The following is a 16033-nucleotide window of genomic DNA, read 5'->3' on the forward strand; positions in this document are numbered from 1 at the left end:
TGTGTGTGTGTGTGTGTGTGTGTGTGAGAGAATTAAAAGTAGCAGCACTGCAAACTGATACATCATGACATGAGATTGAGCTTTTTGCACACAACTGGGACATTTAGCTTAGAACATAAGCACATTAATGCGGTTTGCATTTATGCCATTAAGACAATGGTACTCTGCTTTCTCTTTCTCTTTCTCTTTCTCCCCCTCCATTCCATTTTGGGCTTAATTGTAGCCCTTTCTGCAGTATTACACAGTACTTTGTGTGTCATTGGGGCAGGGGTTAGATAAACACATACACCATACAGTTATCACAATTGGGACAACGTGATAAAACAGGGATGTTGAAGCACAGATGACATTGCATAGATTACGAGTCTCTGAACTGCAGTGGCAGTATTTAATAGTCTTGTTATTGGCGGAACTGTGATGCATTCATGGGGGAGATAGAGATATTTTTATGCTGTTAAAGCTTAGATTTAAAGTCTCTGAATCTTTACCATTGTGGTCTTAATCATACAATGAAAGCACCCCCACATAGAAAGTCCCATGCATACATACTTGAAGTAGAAATGCAACTTTAGAATTTGGCCCTGTATCAAAGAAAAATAGGTCTTTGTTGCACCCTCTGAGTGAAGTCGAGTTTTATGTTAGCAGCTGAAAACCTGCACTGTAAGATATTGCCGTATATAGCATTCAAATAAATAGTTTTTTGGTTGAAATTTTTTTAAAGAACTATACTTAAAGGAATAATTTGCCATTTTGGTAATATTTACTTATTCACTTCCTTGAGAGTTAGATGACAACCCATATCACTCTCATGTCTGTACCGTAAATTTGTAGCAGAACCCAGGAGCTAGTTAGCTTAGCTTAGCATAAAGGCTTGGCAACAATCTCGCTATGCTAACATGCTTATGATTAGCAGGTATAATGTTTACCATGTTTACCATCTTTAGCATGTTAGCTCACTAATATCTGCTTTTTAGCAAAGGACAGCTGAGGGAAGCTGATGGGAATTTTTACCTGATGATGGCACCAGAGAAAACTTTAAGGGTAATTACAATTTATCCTGAGGGGAACACTGATGTCTGTACCAAATTTCACGGCAGTCCGTCTTATAGTTGTTGAGATATTTCAGTCTGGACCAAAGTGGTGGATCGACACAACCAACCAAACAAAAACAATGAAATTGAGTAAATTTAAAAAAAGAATTTAGTTTTACATGCTTGGCAAATTGGCAGGGGTAACGGGACTTTAATAATAACGCTATATGCCTGTATGTGACTCTTCTTTAGTTTTAATTACTGTGTTCCACATATAGTCGTTTATTAGCATGTTTACATATCATTACTGCAATCCTTGAAATCTGGCATCTATCACGTTTCTCACAGTTTCTTCTAAACAAGCTAAATGTGCTTAGTTTGCTCACTTACAAATGACCCGGCCTCACACTGTTTCTCAGCAATAAAGTTGGCTTGTGCTGTTTTTAGTTCCTGTAGGCTTCCTTCCCTCCATGTGCCTCTGAACAGTACTTTCCCCATGGAGCAGATTAGAGGTCTTGTACTAGAGTTAAGTCTTGGTTAATTTAGATTTAAGACTGCAGTGAGGTAATGATCAGCCTGCCAGCCTCTGTCTCTAATCCAGGCAGTCAGACAGACCTCTTCCCTCTGTTAGCTGGACCCCAGCACCCACCCAAACACACAAACACAGGCATCCATACGGTAAATGTATAAACCCCACCCATACTATACACAGGCAACAGCTTTGCCCCAAAATGACCGGTGAACCCTGGAGGCTATAATCCTCATGGTGACAGAATAACAACAACTAAACAAAGCCATACACAGCAATCTGTGTGTGTGTGTGTGTGTGTGTGTGTGTGTGTGTGTGTGTGTGTGTGTTTGTGTGTGTGTGTGTGTGTGTGTGTGTGTGTGTGTGTGTGTTGCCCTAAACTGGCCCTTTTATTAAAACAAATATATCAGTTATTTTGGGTGTACAGTATGGGTGCCATAATATACAGTGTATATGTGTGTGTGTGTGTGTATATATGTATATATATATATATATATATATATATAATATATATATATTGAGATAGGTAGTAAGACATCATAGAGGCCTCAGTCTTGGCAAGCTGAGGCTTTCAGTTGAGGTACAACTTAAATTTCTGTTTGCGCTTTACGTTTCACAGTAGTCTGCAAGGTTATTGGACCTGTTTACATCTACCCTCGTATCCAGGATAAACCCAAACTTAGAACATGCCTATTATATACTGTTTGGAGTCTCCCTCTTCCACAGACAGACACATTCAGATATGGCAGCATATTGCTCTGCTGAGATTAACACAGCCATTGTTTGTTTACCAAACTCTAGTTTGAGTTATATAAACTTTCCTTGACACTGACTGCATGTCTCTTTTATCTACAGTGCCGACCAGGGATGCATAAAACAGTGTAATTATCACTCCTGCTGCACAGGAAGCCTCTCTGGATGCTTCTGTCTCTCTCAGCTGGTTTACAGGACATTATGATTTTTTAAAGCAAGTTAATAGGCATGAAATGAATTGATTAAATTGGGAAATGTGCAGTTGTCACCAGCTGTGCAGATCAACTGCTGCACCTCTATGATGCAGTGCAGTATAAGAAATTTCCCATCAAAGAAATTAACAACCATTAAAAGAAATGCAACATCATCTTTTAAATTGATTTAAAAGAATTGAAAGTAGCAGCGGATCTGCAGTTTTGTTCCAGATATGAGGAGCATAGAAAGTGAACGCTGCTTCCCCTGTTGAGTTCTGACTCTGGGGACAGAAAGCAGACCTGTCCCAGATGACCTGAAAGGTCTGGGTGGTTTGTAGTGTAGTAGAAGATCAGAAATGTATTTTGGCCCTAAACCGTGATTTATAAACTAGCAAAAGTACTTTGAAATCAATTCTTTGAGGTACAGGAAGCCAGTGTAAGACTTCAGAACTGGAGTGATGTGATCCAGTCTCTTGGTCTTAGTGAGGACTCGAGAAGCAGCGTTCAGAATCTGCTGCAGCTGTCTGATTGATTTTTTTAGTGAGACCTGTAAAGACACCGTTACAGTAGTTAAGTCTACTGAAGATAAAAGCATGGAGCAGTTTTTCCAAATCCGGTTGACACATACGTCCTTTAACCCTTGATATATTCTTAAGGAGATAATAGGCGGACTTTAGAATTGTCTTAATGTGGCTGTTAAAATTCAGGTCAGAGTCCATGACTAAACCAACATTTCTGGCTTTGTCTGTTGTTTTTTACATTGTTGTTTGAAACTGAGCACAGACTTTTAATCGTTCCTCTTTTGCTCCAAAAACTAGCATCTCAGTTTTTCCTTCATTTAATTTCAGAATGTTCTAGCACATCCAGCCGTTAATTTGTCCAATGCACTTTGTCAGTTTTTGTATTGGACTACAGTCCCCTGGTGATAAGGTTATGTAAATCTGTGTGTCGTCTGCAAAACTATGGTTACTTATTTTGTTGTTTTCCATAATCTGAGCCAGTGGAAGCATGTAGTTGTTAAACAGAAGAGGCCCCTGAATTGATGAATGTTTCAAAGGATGCGATTAAGAAGGCGGTTCACAGGGTGTGTGCCAGGACTCCCTGATTCTCCTGATATTTAACAAGACTTATATAGAATGGATGCCTCCAACTGTTTTAAAGCAAAATGCTTGTTTCTGCTTTGGTTTTGGGAGGACTTTTTTACATTTTCCTACTCTGATCCAGGACCAAAGGTGCTGACGGCACACTTCTCTACGGCTTTGGTAGTCGTTGGTAGTGTTTTTAACATTTAGTTTTCATCACGTTAACAAAGGCCCGATATATCTAAACTGCTGTCATGAGCTGGCCGTGCAGGGATGTGTTGAATGACTCATCATTTGTTCGGGTCTGTTCGGGTGCCTTCACTGTGTGCCAGCAGGATGGAACAATTACCCCAGCCACAAAAGCTAATTGCCATGATAACAGCAGCTCTGTCCAGGGGTGCTATACCCAGAGAGAACGCCGCATACACCCCAACACCCCCAACCCACTGTTTCAGTATGCCGAGGACACACTTCGCCAGCCTAAATACATCCAGTGATCTAATCATGAAGCTTACAAATCTCACAGAGCCATGAAACTACTGTTCCTAAATATGTGCACTCAACCCACCAAGGATACAGGTTCAGGCATCATTTCTTCCAGCACCAACATGTCTGCTAATGGACTGAAAACACACGTGTGTGTGTGTGTGTGTGTGTGTGTGTGTGTGTGTGTGTGTGTGTGTGTGTGTGTGTGTGTGTGTGTGTGTGTGTGTGTGTGTGTGTGTGTGTGTGTGTGTGTGTGTGTGTGTGTGTGTGTGTGTGTGTGTGTGTGTGTGTGTGTGTGTGTGTGTGTGTGTGTGTGTGTGTGTGTGGAGGATTTGTGTGGAGGAGTGGGGATGAGTGAAGGCACATATGTCTTACCATGTGTGCATGGAAGTGCTTTGCTTAATTCAAAAGCCTGGGAATGTGGCCTCCTTTTCACCACTCGCCTATGAGGCTTATTTGACATGGGGAAGTGCTCAGTGTGGCAGAAGCCTTCATATCCTCTTGGCTCTTGTTTTTCTCTCTCTGTTGTTTTTTTCTTCTCAACCCTCAAAGGCTTCCTTTTGGGGTGACAATTATTCAGCTGAGAAATCTGCTTAGTCCAGCAAAACCAAGGTGAGATGTTCAGACAGGAGCTGTTGGCCGAATCAGGTCAAGAGGATACTTTTAGGAACCAGACTAGTACTTTAATTTTAGAATACAAGCGTTTTCTCCAATAAAATACAAATATATTGTCAGCTAATAGCTTCTTTTTTTATATTTGTGCTCTGTCAGTATGGTGTAAGAAACATACAGTATTTGTTTTTTATTCATGAGCTGGTAGTGGAGAAGTTACAATGTATTTTTAAAGATGTAGTCTATAGAATACACAAGGGAAAATACCAGCAGGCTCTAAACCTTCAGAGGATTGGAGCGGCCTGAAGAGAGAAATGATCAGCTGTAGTTCATCCAAGTTCTCTGCACATGAGTGAAACAACTTAATCAATATTTTTTATATTAATTGTAGTTCACATGACTACTTATGTGTAGGAGTCACATATAGTGTTGAACCTTTTAGTTAGTGCATGTGACCTTGACAAAACGTTGGTATTTCACGAATTGGGGTATGGATTGTGAGAACCACGTGGAGGCAATCCCGGCCCTCTTCTTTTCAGCATTTCAAGTGCAGCCCCTTCAAGTTTATCATTGATAAAGGTGTCTTCTTTGAAATTCAAATATTCTAAACAAATGTTTTTTGTTGTGCTTTTAAGGTGGCCCTCAGTTCTTCCTGTTATGTACATTCCTGCTCCAAACATCAGTCTGATTCATCATGTTATTTTAATGTCACTGATTGTGATTTTCAGCAAGAGCTGACCTTTTTCAGATTATTGCGTGCGATCCTATCTGCTCTCCTATCTCTGTCATCTCTCTACTCAGTCACCCTTTTTTACAGCTGACAATCCGTCAAGTATCAAGCGTTTGAGCTAAATGGGCTTTGATATGGATTTTCTTTTTTCCTTTAGTCGGTCGGAGCAGCTGTGATGTTAAGCAGCTATCATGTGCCCTATTGTGCTTTGTCTGTCTGTGACCCAGAGAGAGTCCATCACCCTCAGTAACTCAACACACAGAAGCATTTAGCACTCTGTCAGAAGTGGTGAGAAATTAGTGGAGCTGCTCTGTGAAGATCTAGCTTAGCGCTTTAGTTAATGAAACCAAAGGAAATAATGGAGAGCAATTATCTCAGCCACATACACCCCACTCCCATGATGTGTTGATTGAGAAACATACTGTATGCAAAGGAGAAATAGGCGAGACACCCGCTTTATTTCTGACTGCTTGCAGAGAACTAAAAACCCTCAGCTTCAAGCTGCATGCACTCCATCCCTCTGGCCCAAACTGCTCCAGAAATAGGGCATGTTTTTGTAAGAAGATCCAACACACAGAGGCAGCCACCTCCCCCCTCCCCTCCCTGTTTTTTCCCAGTGAGCCTCTGGTGGTCTGTCGGGTCTCTGAAGTGGAGAGAAATGTCACTTATGTGATTAGAGAGTCTGTTAAACTTATTTAGAGATGTAGGAAACATGATGTCTGTAGTTATTTTGCACGGTTTTGCATTCGGAATGGGAGGTTCTCTTTAAATGTTGAGGCAGTGAACCTTTTAGAATGTTATATCCTACAGCCTGGCTTATCAGTGATAATGATTATTTAGTTTACTTGTTTTTCTTAATCTTGATGTGTAAGATGACATTTGCATGAAGTTAAGGATGAATATTTGCATCTGTGCCACGTCTTAATTGTTGTGATCAGATTCTTTGCTAGATTTGAATGTATTTGAGGAACTTTGCGTTTATATCTGCTTGTGTAAAAGACAAATGTTTCCTGTTTGATTTTGAAATTCCTGTTTGACCTGGATGGAGGAGATTTATTGTATAACCATGAGAATCTACATCTAGTCTCACTGTTGTCTTACTGACTTTCTACATCTAACAGTCTACAAAATGTTTCTGTGCTTCATTGTCATGAATAAATTGTGTTGTAATAGCTTTGATAAGATATTGCTGCTGGTTAACTCAATGACAGTTGTGCAGTGGGGAATGATGGATATTTGACAGAGGGAGGGTGGTTTTAATCGTGGGAATTGTTCCATCTGTCAAGTGAGCTTTAAAGGCTTCTCCCTGAGGAATGAGATGACGTTTGCTGTGTAGTTTATTCTCATCTTTCTGATATTGCTGCATGGAAATAAATATCTTTTATGTCAATCATCAAACAGATTATTTAATTCTAAGATTGTTTGAAAAGAATTTTAGATAAAAGAAAAAAATGGACATGAAAGCACGTTGATATTGAGACTTTGAATTGTTCATTTATTTTGAGAGCATGTAACTTGTATTATCTGAATAATTGACTTACTGTAGCCTGGATGCCAGGATGCCAGCTGAACTTAGCCTGGCCCACAACATTTGAGGTTGGGAAGTTCATATTCTGAAGAATCTGAGTATGACAACGTCAGGCTATATCAGGTATCAGGTATGCAGGGTTTGAGTAAAGCCAATAGACACACCGGGGGGGAGCAGGTGTCACAATGTCAAACATTGTCAGAGGAGCCCAGTCCCAGCCCCTGGCAATTGCTGCAAAAAAAAACAACCTTATGTATCTGCTTCCTCATTTTATTATGTAAACCATTTTTATTGTTAATGTAATGTACTAAATTGCTTGGGGTAGAACATTACACCTTATAATACAAGACTGAGAACAATTAATCATACTTTTGGTTCTTGTCACCATTTCTGGGACTACAAGGTACAGTGTGGTGCACTCCAGACCTTTGCCGTATTAGAAATATATCAAATAACGAGAAAACTGTAAAAGGTTATATTAAATTGTAAATTTTAAAGCGGCAACGATTAGTCAATTAATCAATGTATCAATCAAAGGAAAATGAAGCAATTTCATTAGCTATATGCATATTATATATAATGGAAATAATTTGCAGCTCTGGTAAATTTTGTGGAGTTCCACACTTGTATATACTTAACCGACCTGATACCAATTCCTCTTGCTTCTGCAATGTCATTTTTTATAAACTATTGCAGAGATTAAGGCTCTGGAATACCTTGACAGTCAGTGAGCACATCAACAATGCTCCTTAGCTTGCTTTTCTCGGCCCTCACACCTTCAGACCGCTAATGTGAATCTGAGACTGCCGGAGAGTCAGTCCCTGACGTGTTGAAAGTGAAAACTAGAGAAGTGTTTAGTCACTTACCTCCCCTCTGCTGTTCCACATCACCTCTCCACCTGCTGTTATGTGTTTCCACCTTCAGGCACTTATGGGGCTATAAGGTCATAACAGAAGTCACACATCACACTCACATGGCTCTTTATTTTATAAACTCCAGCTGTATCTCTTGAAAGGGGCGATTTTGTACGTGGTTTGTGATTTGTCTAAGCAACATAAGTCAATGGCCACATGTGCCTTTTTAGTGAATGAATTCCCTTTCAGCTCTGTGCTTGTGAACATGATTATTTTATGCGTCCTCAAGCTGCGTGCTTCTATGCAACTTTTTATTTGCTTTATTACCAAATGAGTCTCCAGCTGGCGATACACTTGCTGATCAAACACTTGCGTTTTTAACACACTGTATTATTACCCAACACATCACGCACACCAAATGATGCCCTTTAACATTTCTTCATGTGCTGTAATGGTGCCACCACCACCACAACACAGTAAAGGCCAGGAGGGAAAGGGGAATTTTCCAGGGTTTGGTTTTAAGTTGAGGTTTTGTGTATAGCTTTTAAAAATGGCAACCCACCCTCCCCTCAGCACACACAAACTGTCAAATATGTACAGTGGCAGTGTGTTATTTCCAATATGGTTACTGCAGAAAGGTGTGGCTCCCCAGTGACCCCCTCAGCTAACCAGATGATTATACAGTAACTCTTTCATTGGTTTCCCTTCACCACCATCATATTTACACTATTCTGGTCAACAGTAACATTACGAGAATTAACAGTGCAGTGTAGCATCTCTATAATCTACTATTACCTACTATTGAATATTGAGAACTGAATCCCGCCCACATTCCAGTTGTTTTCTGTTCTTTTATTGCTCAACTTAGCTTCTCATAAAAGTTTCTTTGATGCTGAAACATAATAGTCTGGGTTCTATGTCTTCAACCAAGATGAATTACTTACTTGTCGTTGAACACTAAGAAAATGGTTTTACATTTTGTTAAAAAGACAAGGTGCTTAAATTATTTTAGAAATTGGACAAAGAATCTAAATAACAAGTTTCATCTTTTTTTTGAGAGACGGACAAAAGAACCGTCTATGAGAAAGAAAAAAAAAACTGGATCTCTGTTCGTCTCTCCACAGTCAACAGAACAATGTTCCAGTAATTGACTGGACTCTTCTTATGTCCTCTCTCTCTTCCATCAGTGAACAGAGTATCTGCCAGGCGCGGGCCTCAGTGATGGTCTACGACGATGCCAGTAAGAAGTGGGTGCCCATCAAGCCTGGGCAGCAGGGCTTCAGCCGCATCAACATCTACCACAACACTGCCAACAACACCTTCAGAGTGGTGGGCGTCAAACTGCAGGACCAGCAGGTGAGAGACGCATAAAAATAATCAGCATCTGCTCCTGGTGATGAGAGGACATTTCAGATTCATTGACTTTGAAGCTCCATTAAATTTAGGTTTAATTACATTAAACAATGGCTGGTGTAAGGCGTCCGTATTTGGTGTTTTTAGCCACTTCCATATTAGTTAGATACATCTTTCGAGGTTGTAGATAGATAGATAGATAGATAGATAGATAGATAGATAGATAGCCTTTACTATTAGACTCACGGTCCATAAAAAACAACAACAACAACAGAAGATACAGATACACAAGACAGACACCAATTAAATAAGACAGCTATACCAGTAATCCAATAAGGGGGACTGGTATCGCAAAGCACTGAACCTCGGGCCAATCCGATGTGAAATGACAGAGTTACAAGAAGAATTCAGTCAACCAATACATTTATACATCAAATTCCTCAGAGAAGCAGAGAATGTAGTAACTCCTGCTTGACAGAACAATTCACTTGCACTACACCACCTAGGTTTCATTGTTACAATTCATGCCTTTTTAGGAATTTGTCAGTGCAGAAATTTGTTTCTTCAAAAGTTTTGTTTCTCCAGTTGGGCCCCATGTAAAGAGGCTCTGTCCTTGCCACAGTAGCCGCGGGTTCAATAACTATTTGCGTGCCTTTGCTGCATGTCATTCCCTTACTCACCAGTTGTCAACAATATGTCTTCCCTTGTGAGTTACCAGCCAGTTGCACATTATCAAATCTACATTTAAATTCACAGCTTAATTTTCCTTCCCCTTTTTGAAGGTTGTGATCAACTACTCCATAGTGAAGGGCCTGAAATACAATCAGGCGACCCCGACCTTCCATCAGTGGCGTGATGCCCGCCAGGTTTATGGCCTGAACTTTGCCAGTAAGGAGGAGGCCACCACCTTCTCCAACGCCATGCTGTTTGCCCTCAACATCCTCAGCTCACCTGACAATGGAGGTAAGGAGTCATGACAGTATAGGGTTTAAATTATTCATTTGGTTATTTTAATGCACACTTTTGACCACTATTTAATATGTCCCATTATACAGTTAATTTTTTATTACGAGGTCCACATTCCTATTTGACTTCCTGGCAGGCAGTGAGATCTTTCCGAGAAATCTTCAAATGAAACGACTCATCTCAGTAGAACAGTGAGAAATTAAAGTTTTTGAATCCTAAACTGTTGTTGGAAACCTGCTAATGGAACGTTTTGGTTCAAATTACGACCAACTGACTTAAACTGTCATCTGTGAACAATTTAAATCTATTTTTGCTCTCTAAAGAATGTCAGGTGACCACAATGAAACAATCCACATACTTTTAAATGTTTTCAGTGTGTTTTGACTATGTAGACTACTTACTCATCAAACCCTAACCTTTTTAAACAGGATGCACATTGTAAACAGACAGCATGTTGAGAAGACAACATTTTAGCGATACATTTAAATACCTTTTAAAATGGCACAATAATCTAAATTGTATGTATGTACTGTATTTATACTATATATGTATATGTGTATATATAAGTATATACGTGTATATACAGTATAGAAGTATACATACATGTCCATGTTCAATCAGTACACTGCAATGTTCAACCCCTATGAATTGTAACTACTTCACTAAGCTGTACTACCCTCTGCTGGTTATTACCATGTACTGCAACTACCCTGTACAAACTCAACCAAACAATAACAACAATATAAGGGGCTGGTTGATTGCTGACACAAATTTGTCTTCAGTTAAAGATACTTTTTTGTTTTGTTTTGTTTTTTCATTGCAAATAATTTATTTTCAATGATTTTCCAAATAAAACACAAGTATGTACAATATACAGCATGATTAGAAACATATAGTTAAATTAGCGGATTTGTAGTTGTTAAGGGCTTTTATACATGGACAGTAAATAAATTCTGTTGGAACCCTGAACTGTATGTGAAGCCAGACTCACGCCTACTCTTGGTTTACTAAATAGCGTCTGACTAGCTCTGGTTACGAGCTAGGCTACTTATAATCTGTGTGTGTGTGTGTGTGTGTGTGTGTGTGTGTGTGTGTGTGTTGTGGTGTGTTGTGTGTGTGTGTGTGTGTGTGTGTGTGTGTGTGTGTGTGGTGTGTGTGTGTGTGTGTGTGTGTGTGTGTGTGTGTGTGTGTGTGTGTGTGTGAAGATGTTGAGAGGAGAGAGAATATCTGTGTTTAACTGCGGTGTCATACCATCCATCCTGTGACCCTCCTATTGGTGGCTAAATACTCGTATGGAGCCTTAATGCGAGCCCACCATGCTCACAGGGTAGCCCTCTATATTTGGTCATTTGCTTGGATGGGGGATTATGGGCCTCATCATGCAAGGCTAAATTTTAAACTTAAGTTTTCTGCTGAAAAAAGTAGCATAGTTACATAGATGGTATTGTATACTACTTAGTAGGTTGTGGAAAAATCATGTTGACTCCAGAGATTTCACCTGGTGTCCTCAGAAGGTTTTCTTCAGCCATCATCATCCTCCGTAAGTATCGTGCTGTAGAGAAATATGTCCACGAGTCATGCATGTTTTTCATGGTAATAGAAATTGAGCATCAACTATTTTCTCACCAAGAAGAAGAGATTTTTGTTTGTGCGTACATTGTGTAGCTTACAGTGGTGTAAAGTAGTTAAGTACACTTAAGTGTAATTTTGAGGCACATGTGTTTTCCTTGGGTATTTCCATTTTATGCTCCTTACTTCATCTCAACTAAAAATAGCATACTTTTTACTCCTCTACATTTATCTGAAAACTGTAGTTATGTTTCAGATAAAATAAAAATAAAAAATAATAAAATATTTATCTAAACAGACATATGATAAACTTACAAAATACAATAAATTGTTGTGAATTGTGAATTATATACCACTTTTCCTAACCTTTGTGACTGTCGCCCCTTACTAAACAAAGCTGTGTCTAGTTGGGGCTTCTTGTCAAGTTTCAGATGTCTAAAAGTTGTCTTTCACCAAAGAGTGATCCAACATTTTTAATTTAAAAAAAAAAAAAAAAAAAAAAAAAAAAGAGGCAAGTCCAAAAATTACAACAAATCTGTGTAACAGAACTTTATTTATCTCTTCTTTTCCACCCAACATTTAATCTGGCCTGTAAGTATGTATTGAAGGGAGAGACTGAAAGAGACTGAAAATTAAAATTATTTGCAGAACTTGTTTTTTCACACCAGGAGATTTACTAATCTGTAATGAACTAATAGCATTTTGTACTTTATTAACTAAAACGGGTAATCCTAAACTACAATTGTACCCTTATTATCGATGATTTTGGGAAAACTAAGAGAATTAAAGCGGGTATTTCCACACCAGACATCCACAGAGAATTCATATTCAGAGAGTACGCATCAGAATAAAAGTCAGAAGACTTTGAGATATGTCTAATGTCAGTCTAATAAAAAAAATCAGTGTAATTTCTGCTGCTTCTGAGAAGACTGTTGTTAGTCATCCATCATATTTTAATTGTGTGGTCTGGTGAGTGTTAAAAGAAAGAATGGCGGAGTACAAGAGGGACGAATAATTAATTCTTTGATCAAATTAAGACAACTCACACATACACTTGTCTCCTGAGCTCCCATAAAATGCTTGTAAAATGCAAGTCTAATCAGGCCCTATCTTCCTATGGGCTTCCTGTTCTTCCTTCCCCCATAGCAACTGCGAGTGCCGTGTACCATACACCACGTCAGCAGTAGCAACACACATATGCATGGATACACATGTAGGCTGACAATACAATACAGGGTGATCATTGTCTCCTTCACATCTACTTTATTAATGTCAGTACAAAGGTTGTGAAGTGTTAATGAGTACAGAAGTCTCACCTAAACAAAAACAGACTGTTGTTGACGGATGGACCAGAGAGTCGGCATTTGTATTTCTGTGCTTGAATTATTTCTCGGAGGTTTTCTGTTTCTGCAACAAATATTGCTGTGACTGGAAAAACAATGTTGTGTTGATACCTAAACAAAAAGCCTGCTTGCCTGCAGCAAGGTGCCAGAGAGCACTTATATCAACTCCCTTGTAGCTTTAATTGTTGTCTGAAAGCTTATTCAAGATCAGCATTGCTATTCTAATATTGCGTAACCAAGACTGATCAAAGCAAACCGTTAATAATTCAGTGTACCGTCTTATTGCAGAGAGGGGTTTCTTTGCTTTTAAACCATCTGAATATTGGCTGAGTTTGTGCAGCTTTGCCAGCAGAGCACATAATTACCATGAGCTAATGAGCAGCGTTCAAGGGAGTGTCAAGGAGTGAGGGAAACAAGATATCTTCCAAGTCTTTTTTTCTGTTCTTCTTGTAGTAGCACAACAAAAGAAAACCACTAACCAGTTATCAGGAAGTGATACCTGCATTTAGCACATTTAGGTTGTTACTGCCTGAGGACAATATTTTGCACTGTCTTGTTATAAGCTTGTCAGTTGCCTGTAAAGCACCTTCAATTGTACCAACCTGCATTAAGAATTGCCATTAAATGAAGTCTGGTTGGTTGATTGATTGATCTTATTGATTGAAGTTTGATAGTAAAGATAATAAGTTAAAAGGTCGGAGGTCACATTTCAGCCAAAAATCATTGATACAAAATACATGAATAGAAAGCTCTTGTAGTGCTCTGACAGTCAAAATGACACATCTCATGCAAAATTACAATGAATCCAAAAATACAACAGTTAAAGGAAAAATGTACATTACATTTGGTACAAAAAGGGTCCAGGAATTCCATTTAAACCCTCACTGTATTCCACATTGTGTCGACAAACTGCAGTTTGAATCCACAGCTCTGCCTCATGTTGACTGCCCCCGTCACCCAGCCCGCCACCCGCATGCTCCAGACATCGTCAACGGAAATATCACTTGTGGGTGTTCTTGATGTCACGGTTGAAGTTTAATGACTGGTATTCCGGTGATATGTGATAAGCGCTCTCCCTGATGCTCCCCATTAATAGCCGCCCCAGAATGAGGCTCTTGGGGGCGTTCAACAAGCAAAGTGCTAAACTGAGATGGTCATGAGGCTGATAACTTGGTACCGTCTTTAAACAATGTGTGCATAGTGACCTAAAAGCTGATAAGTTATCTTTTTTGACATAGTTTTATTGCTAACCAATCCCATGTGTTTTTGTTCCCAATATGTGTTTGGTTTCATATGTGCATGATATTTCCCTGTGATATTTCTGTTGGTTGCACTTTCTCAGACTCTTTCCTGCTGTGGTTTACTGTTGAAATTCCTGTGGCTGGCAACATATTGTGTAAATTTCATTATAAATAGCTTGTTAGCTCTCCAGGGCAAAGTCACAGTTTCTCACATGAGGCCTGCTGTGGTGTGGTTATTCAGTAAACACAGCTCTCAATCAATCAATTATTATACATAAAATTATTATAATTTTGAGGGCTCACGAGGGAAATGTATCTCATTACCTGAGTGATCTCACACATATATACAAAGTCTGAAAGCTGTTACACACACGTGTTTAGATCTGCTCTGAATCCTTCAGTGAAAACAAGCCAGAAAGAGAGGCACAGGACAACTACACATTTCAACAGGATAGGACAGAGTCACTATAATAGAGAAAAATAGAAAAACAAAGCAACCAATACGTTTTCATGCTGTGAAATACTGTATGTAACAAACAAAGTTGCATAATAGGGAGAAGAGAAAGCAAAGACCAGGAAGAAGGAGGAAGCCTGAGGAAGGGGAAAAAGTAAATACAAACCGTTTAGACAGAGGAAGAGAATAAACGAAGATAGGGAGGGGAGAAGTTTTAAAGGGAAAGATGGTTGAGGTGTGTGCGTACCAGGTCTCAGCTGGGTGTTGACACGCACCAACAAAACTTTATCAATGTACAGCATTGACTAGCCAACCGTCAAAGCTCAGCATGATATTTATGTCACACACATACTTTAGTTTCCCTCTCTGTAGTTTTCTCATACAGTACACTGGCTTCTGATGGTGTCTACTGCAGTAAAGGCCTATAGTCACTGCTGAGGGTAAATTCCTTTAGAAATTGGAATTGCAACTTAAAATTTTTTTTTATGAATTAATTAATCAAACAATCCAATACATTTTTTAGTATATAAAATGTCAGAACACAGAAAATATTTATGATATTAAAATAAAGACAAAGCACCTGGGGAGCTTTAACCAGCCTACATTTGCCATTTTAGCTCAAAAAAATACCTAAATATTAAAATAGTTATGAAAAAATCTTCTGTCAATTGACAAACAGTTTCAGTACTAAAAATTTTTAAAAGTAAAGAAAGTTTGCACATAACGGAGAGCTGTGGACAAGAAGCCTTACTTAATTAGGAATACCAGTGGCCGCTTTTTGCTTTAATGTGGTTGATTTCTTTTCTCTCCCTTTGTGTCTTTCAGGTCCAATCGTCCAGCGCCAAAATGGGCCTTCCTCAGAGGAAAACGAGGCACAAAGGAGGTAACATTTCTAACCGCTGTCTTTGCACAGAAAAGCAAATATTCACAACATTACAATTCTGAGTATATGGACATTTTAAATGGAAACACAAAACAAAGCATCATAGTCCTCTTTGCGGCTTCTGTAGAACTATGATCCCTAGAAAAGCCAATTAAGATCTTAATTTAAGGACAGTGACTACACGCAACTACACATTAGGCTTAATCTATTAAAACAGATTGATAGGAAATGACAGTTTATAGACCAGTGACATGCTTCCACTTTATAGGATGATGGAGCAACATCAGATGCAAGCGCACAAGGAGAGGGAGCGACGGACATCAGGATCAGGTGAGGTTAAACAAACACACTCACACCCGGCTATGTAAACACACACAGAAAGCTGCTCTGGAGACTGAAATGAATTGAAGGCTGCATATCGTATT

At 39.1% G+C, this 16033-nt stretch overlaps 1 protein-coding gene across 4 annotated transcripts in view; it reads left to right on the forward strand.

Moving 5' to 3' along the window:
- The window catches only part of evla (Enah/Vasp-like a), a 34216-nt gene that overhangs the window by 11386 nt on the left and 6797 nt on the right, over positions 1–16033 (forward strand). For all 4 annotated transcript variants that reach the window (XM_032499486.1, XM_032499485.1, XM_032499484.1 and 1 more), the window contains exons 2-5: positions 8987–9155; positions 9935–10115; positions 15551–15608; positions 15877–15938. In XM_032499486.1, the coding sequence (XP_032355377.1) occupies positions 8987–9155; positions 9935–10115; positions 15551–15608; positions 15877–15938 (470 nt within the window). The remainder of the gene's footprint in view (positions 1–8986; positions 9156–9934; positions 10116–15550; positions 15609–15876; positions 15939–16033) is intronic.

Source organism: Etheostoma spectabile, chromosome 20 (assembly GCF_008692095.1).
Source record: "Etheostoma spectabile isolate EspeVRDwgs_2016 chromosome 20, UIUC_Espe_1.0, whole genome shotgun sequence".
NCBI lineage: Eukaryota > Metazoa > Chordata > Actinopteri > Perciformes > Percidae > Etheostoma > Etheostoma spectabile.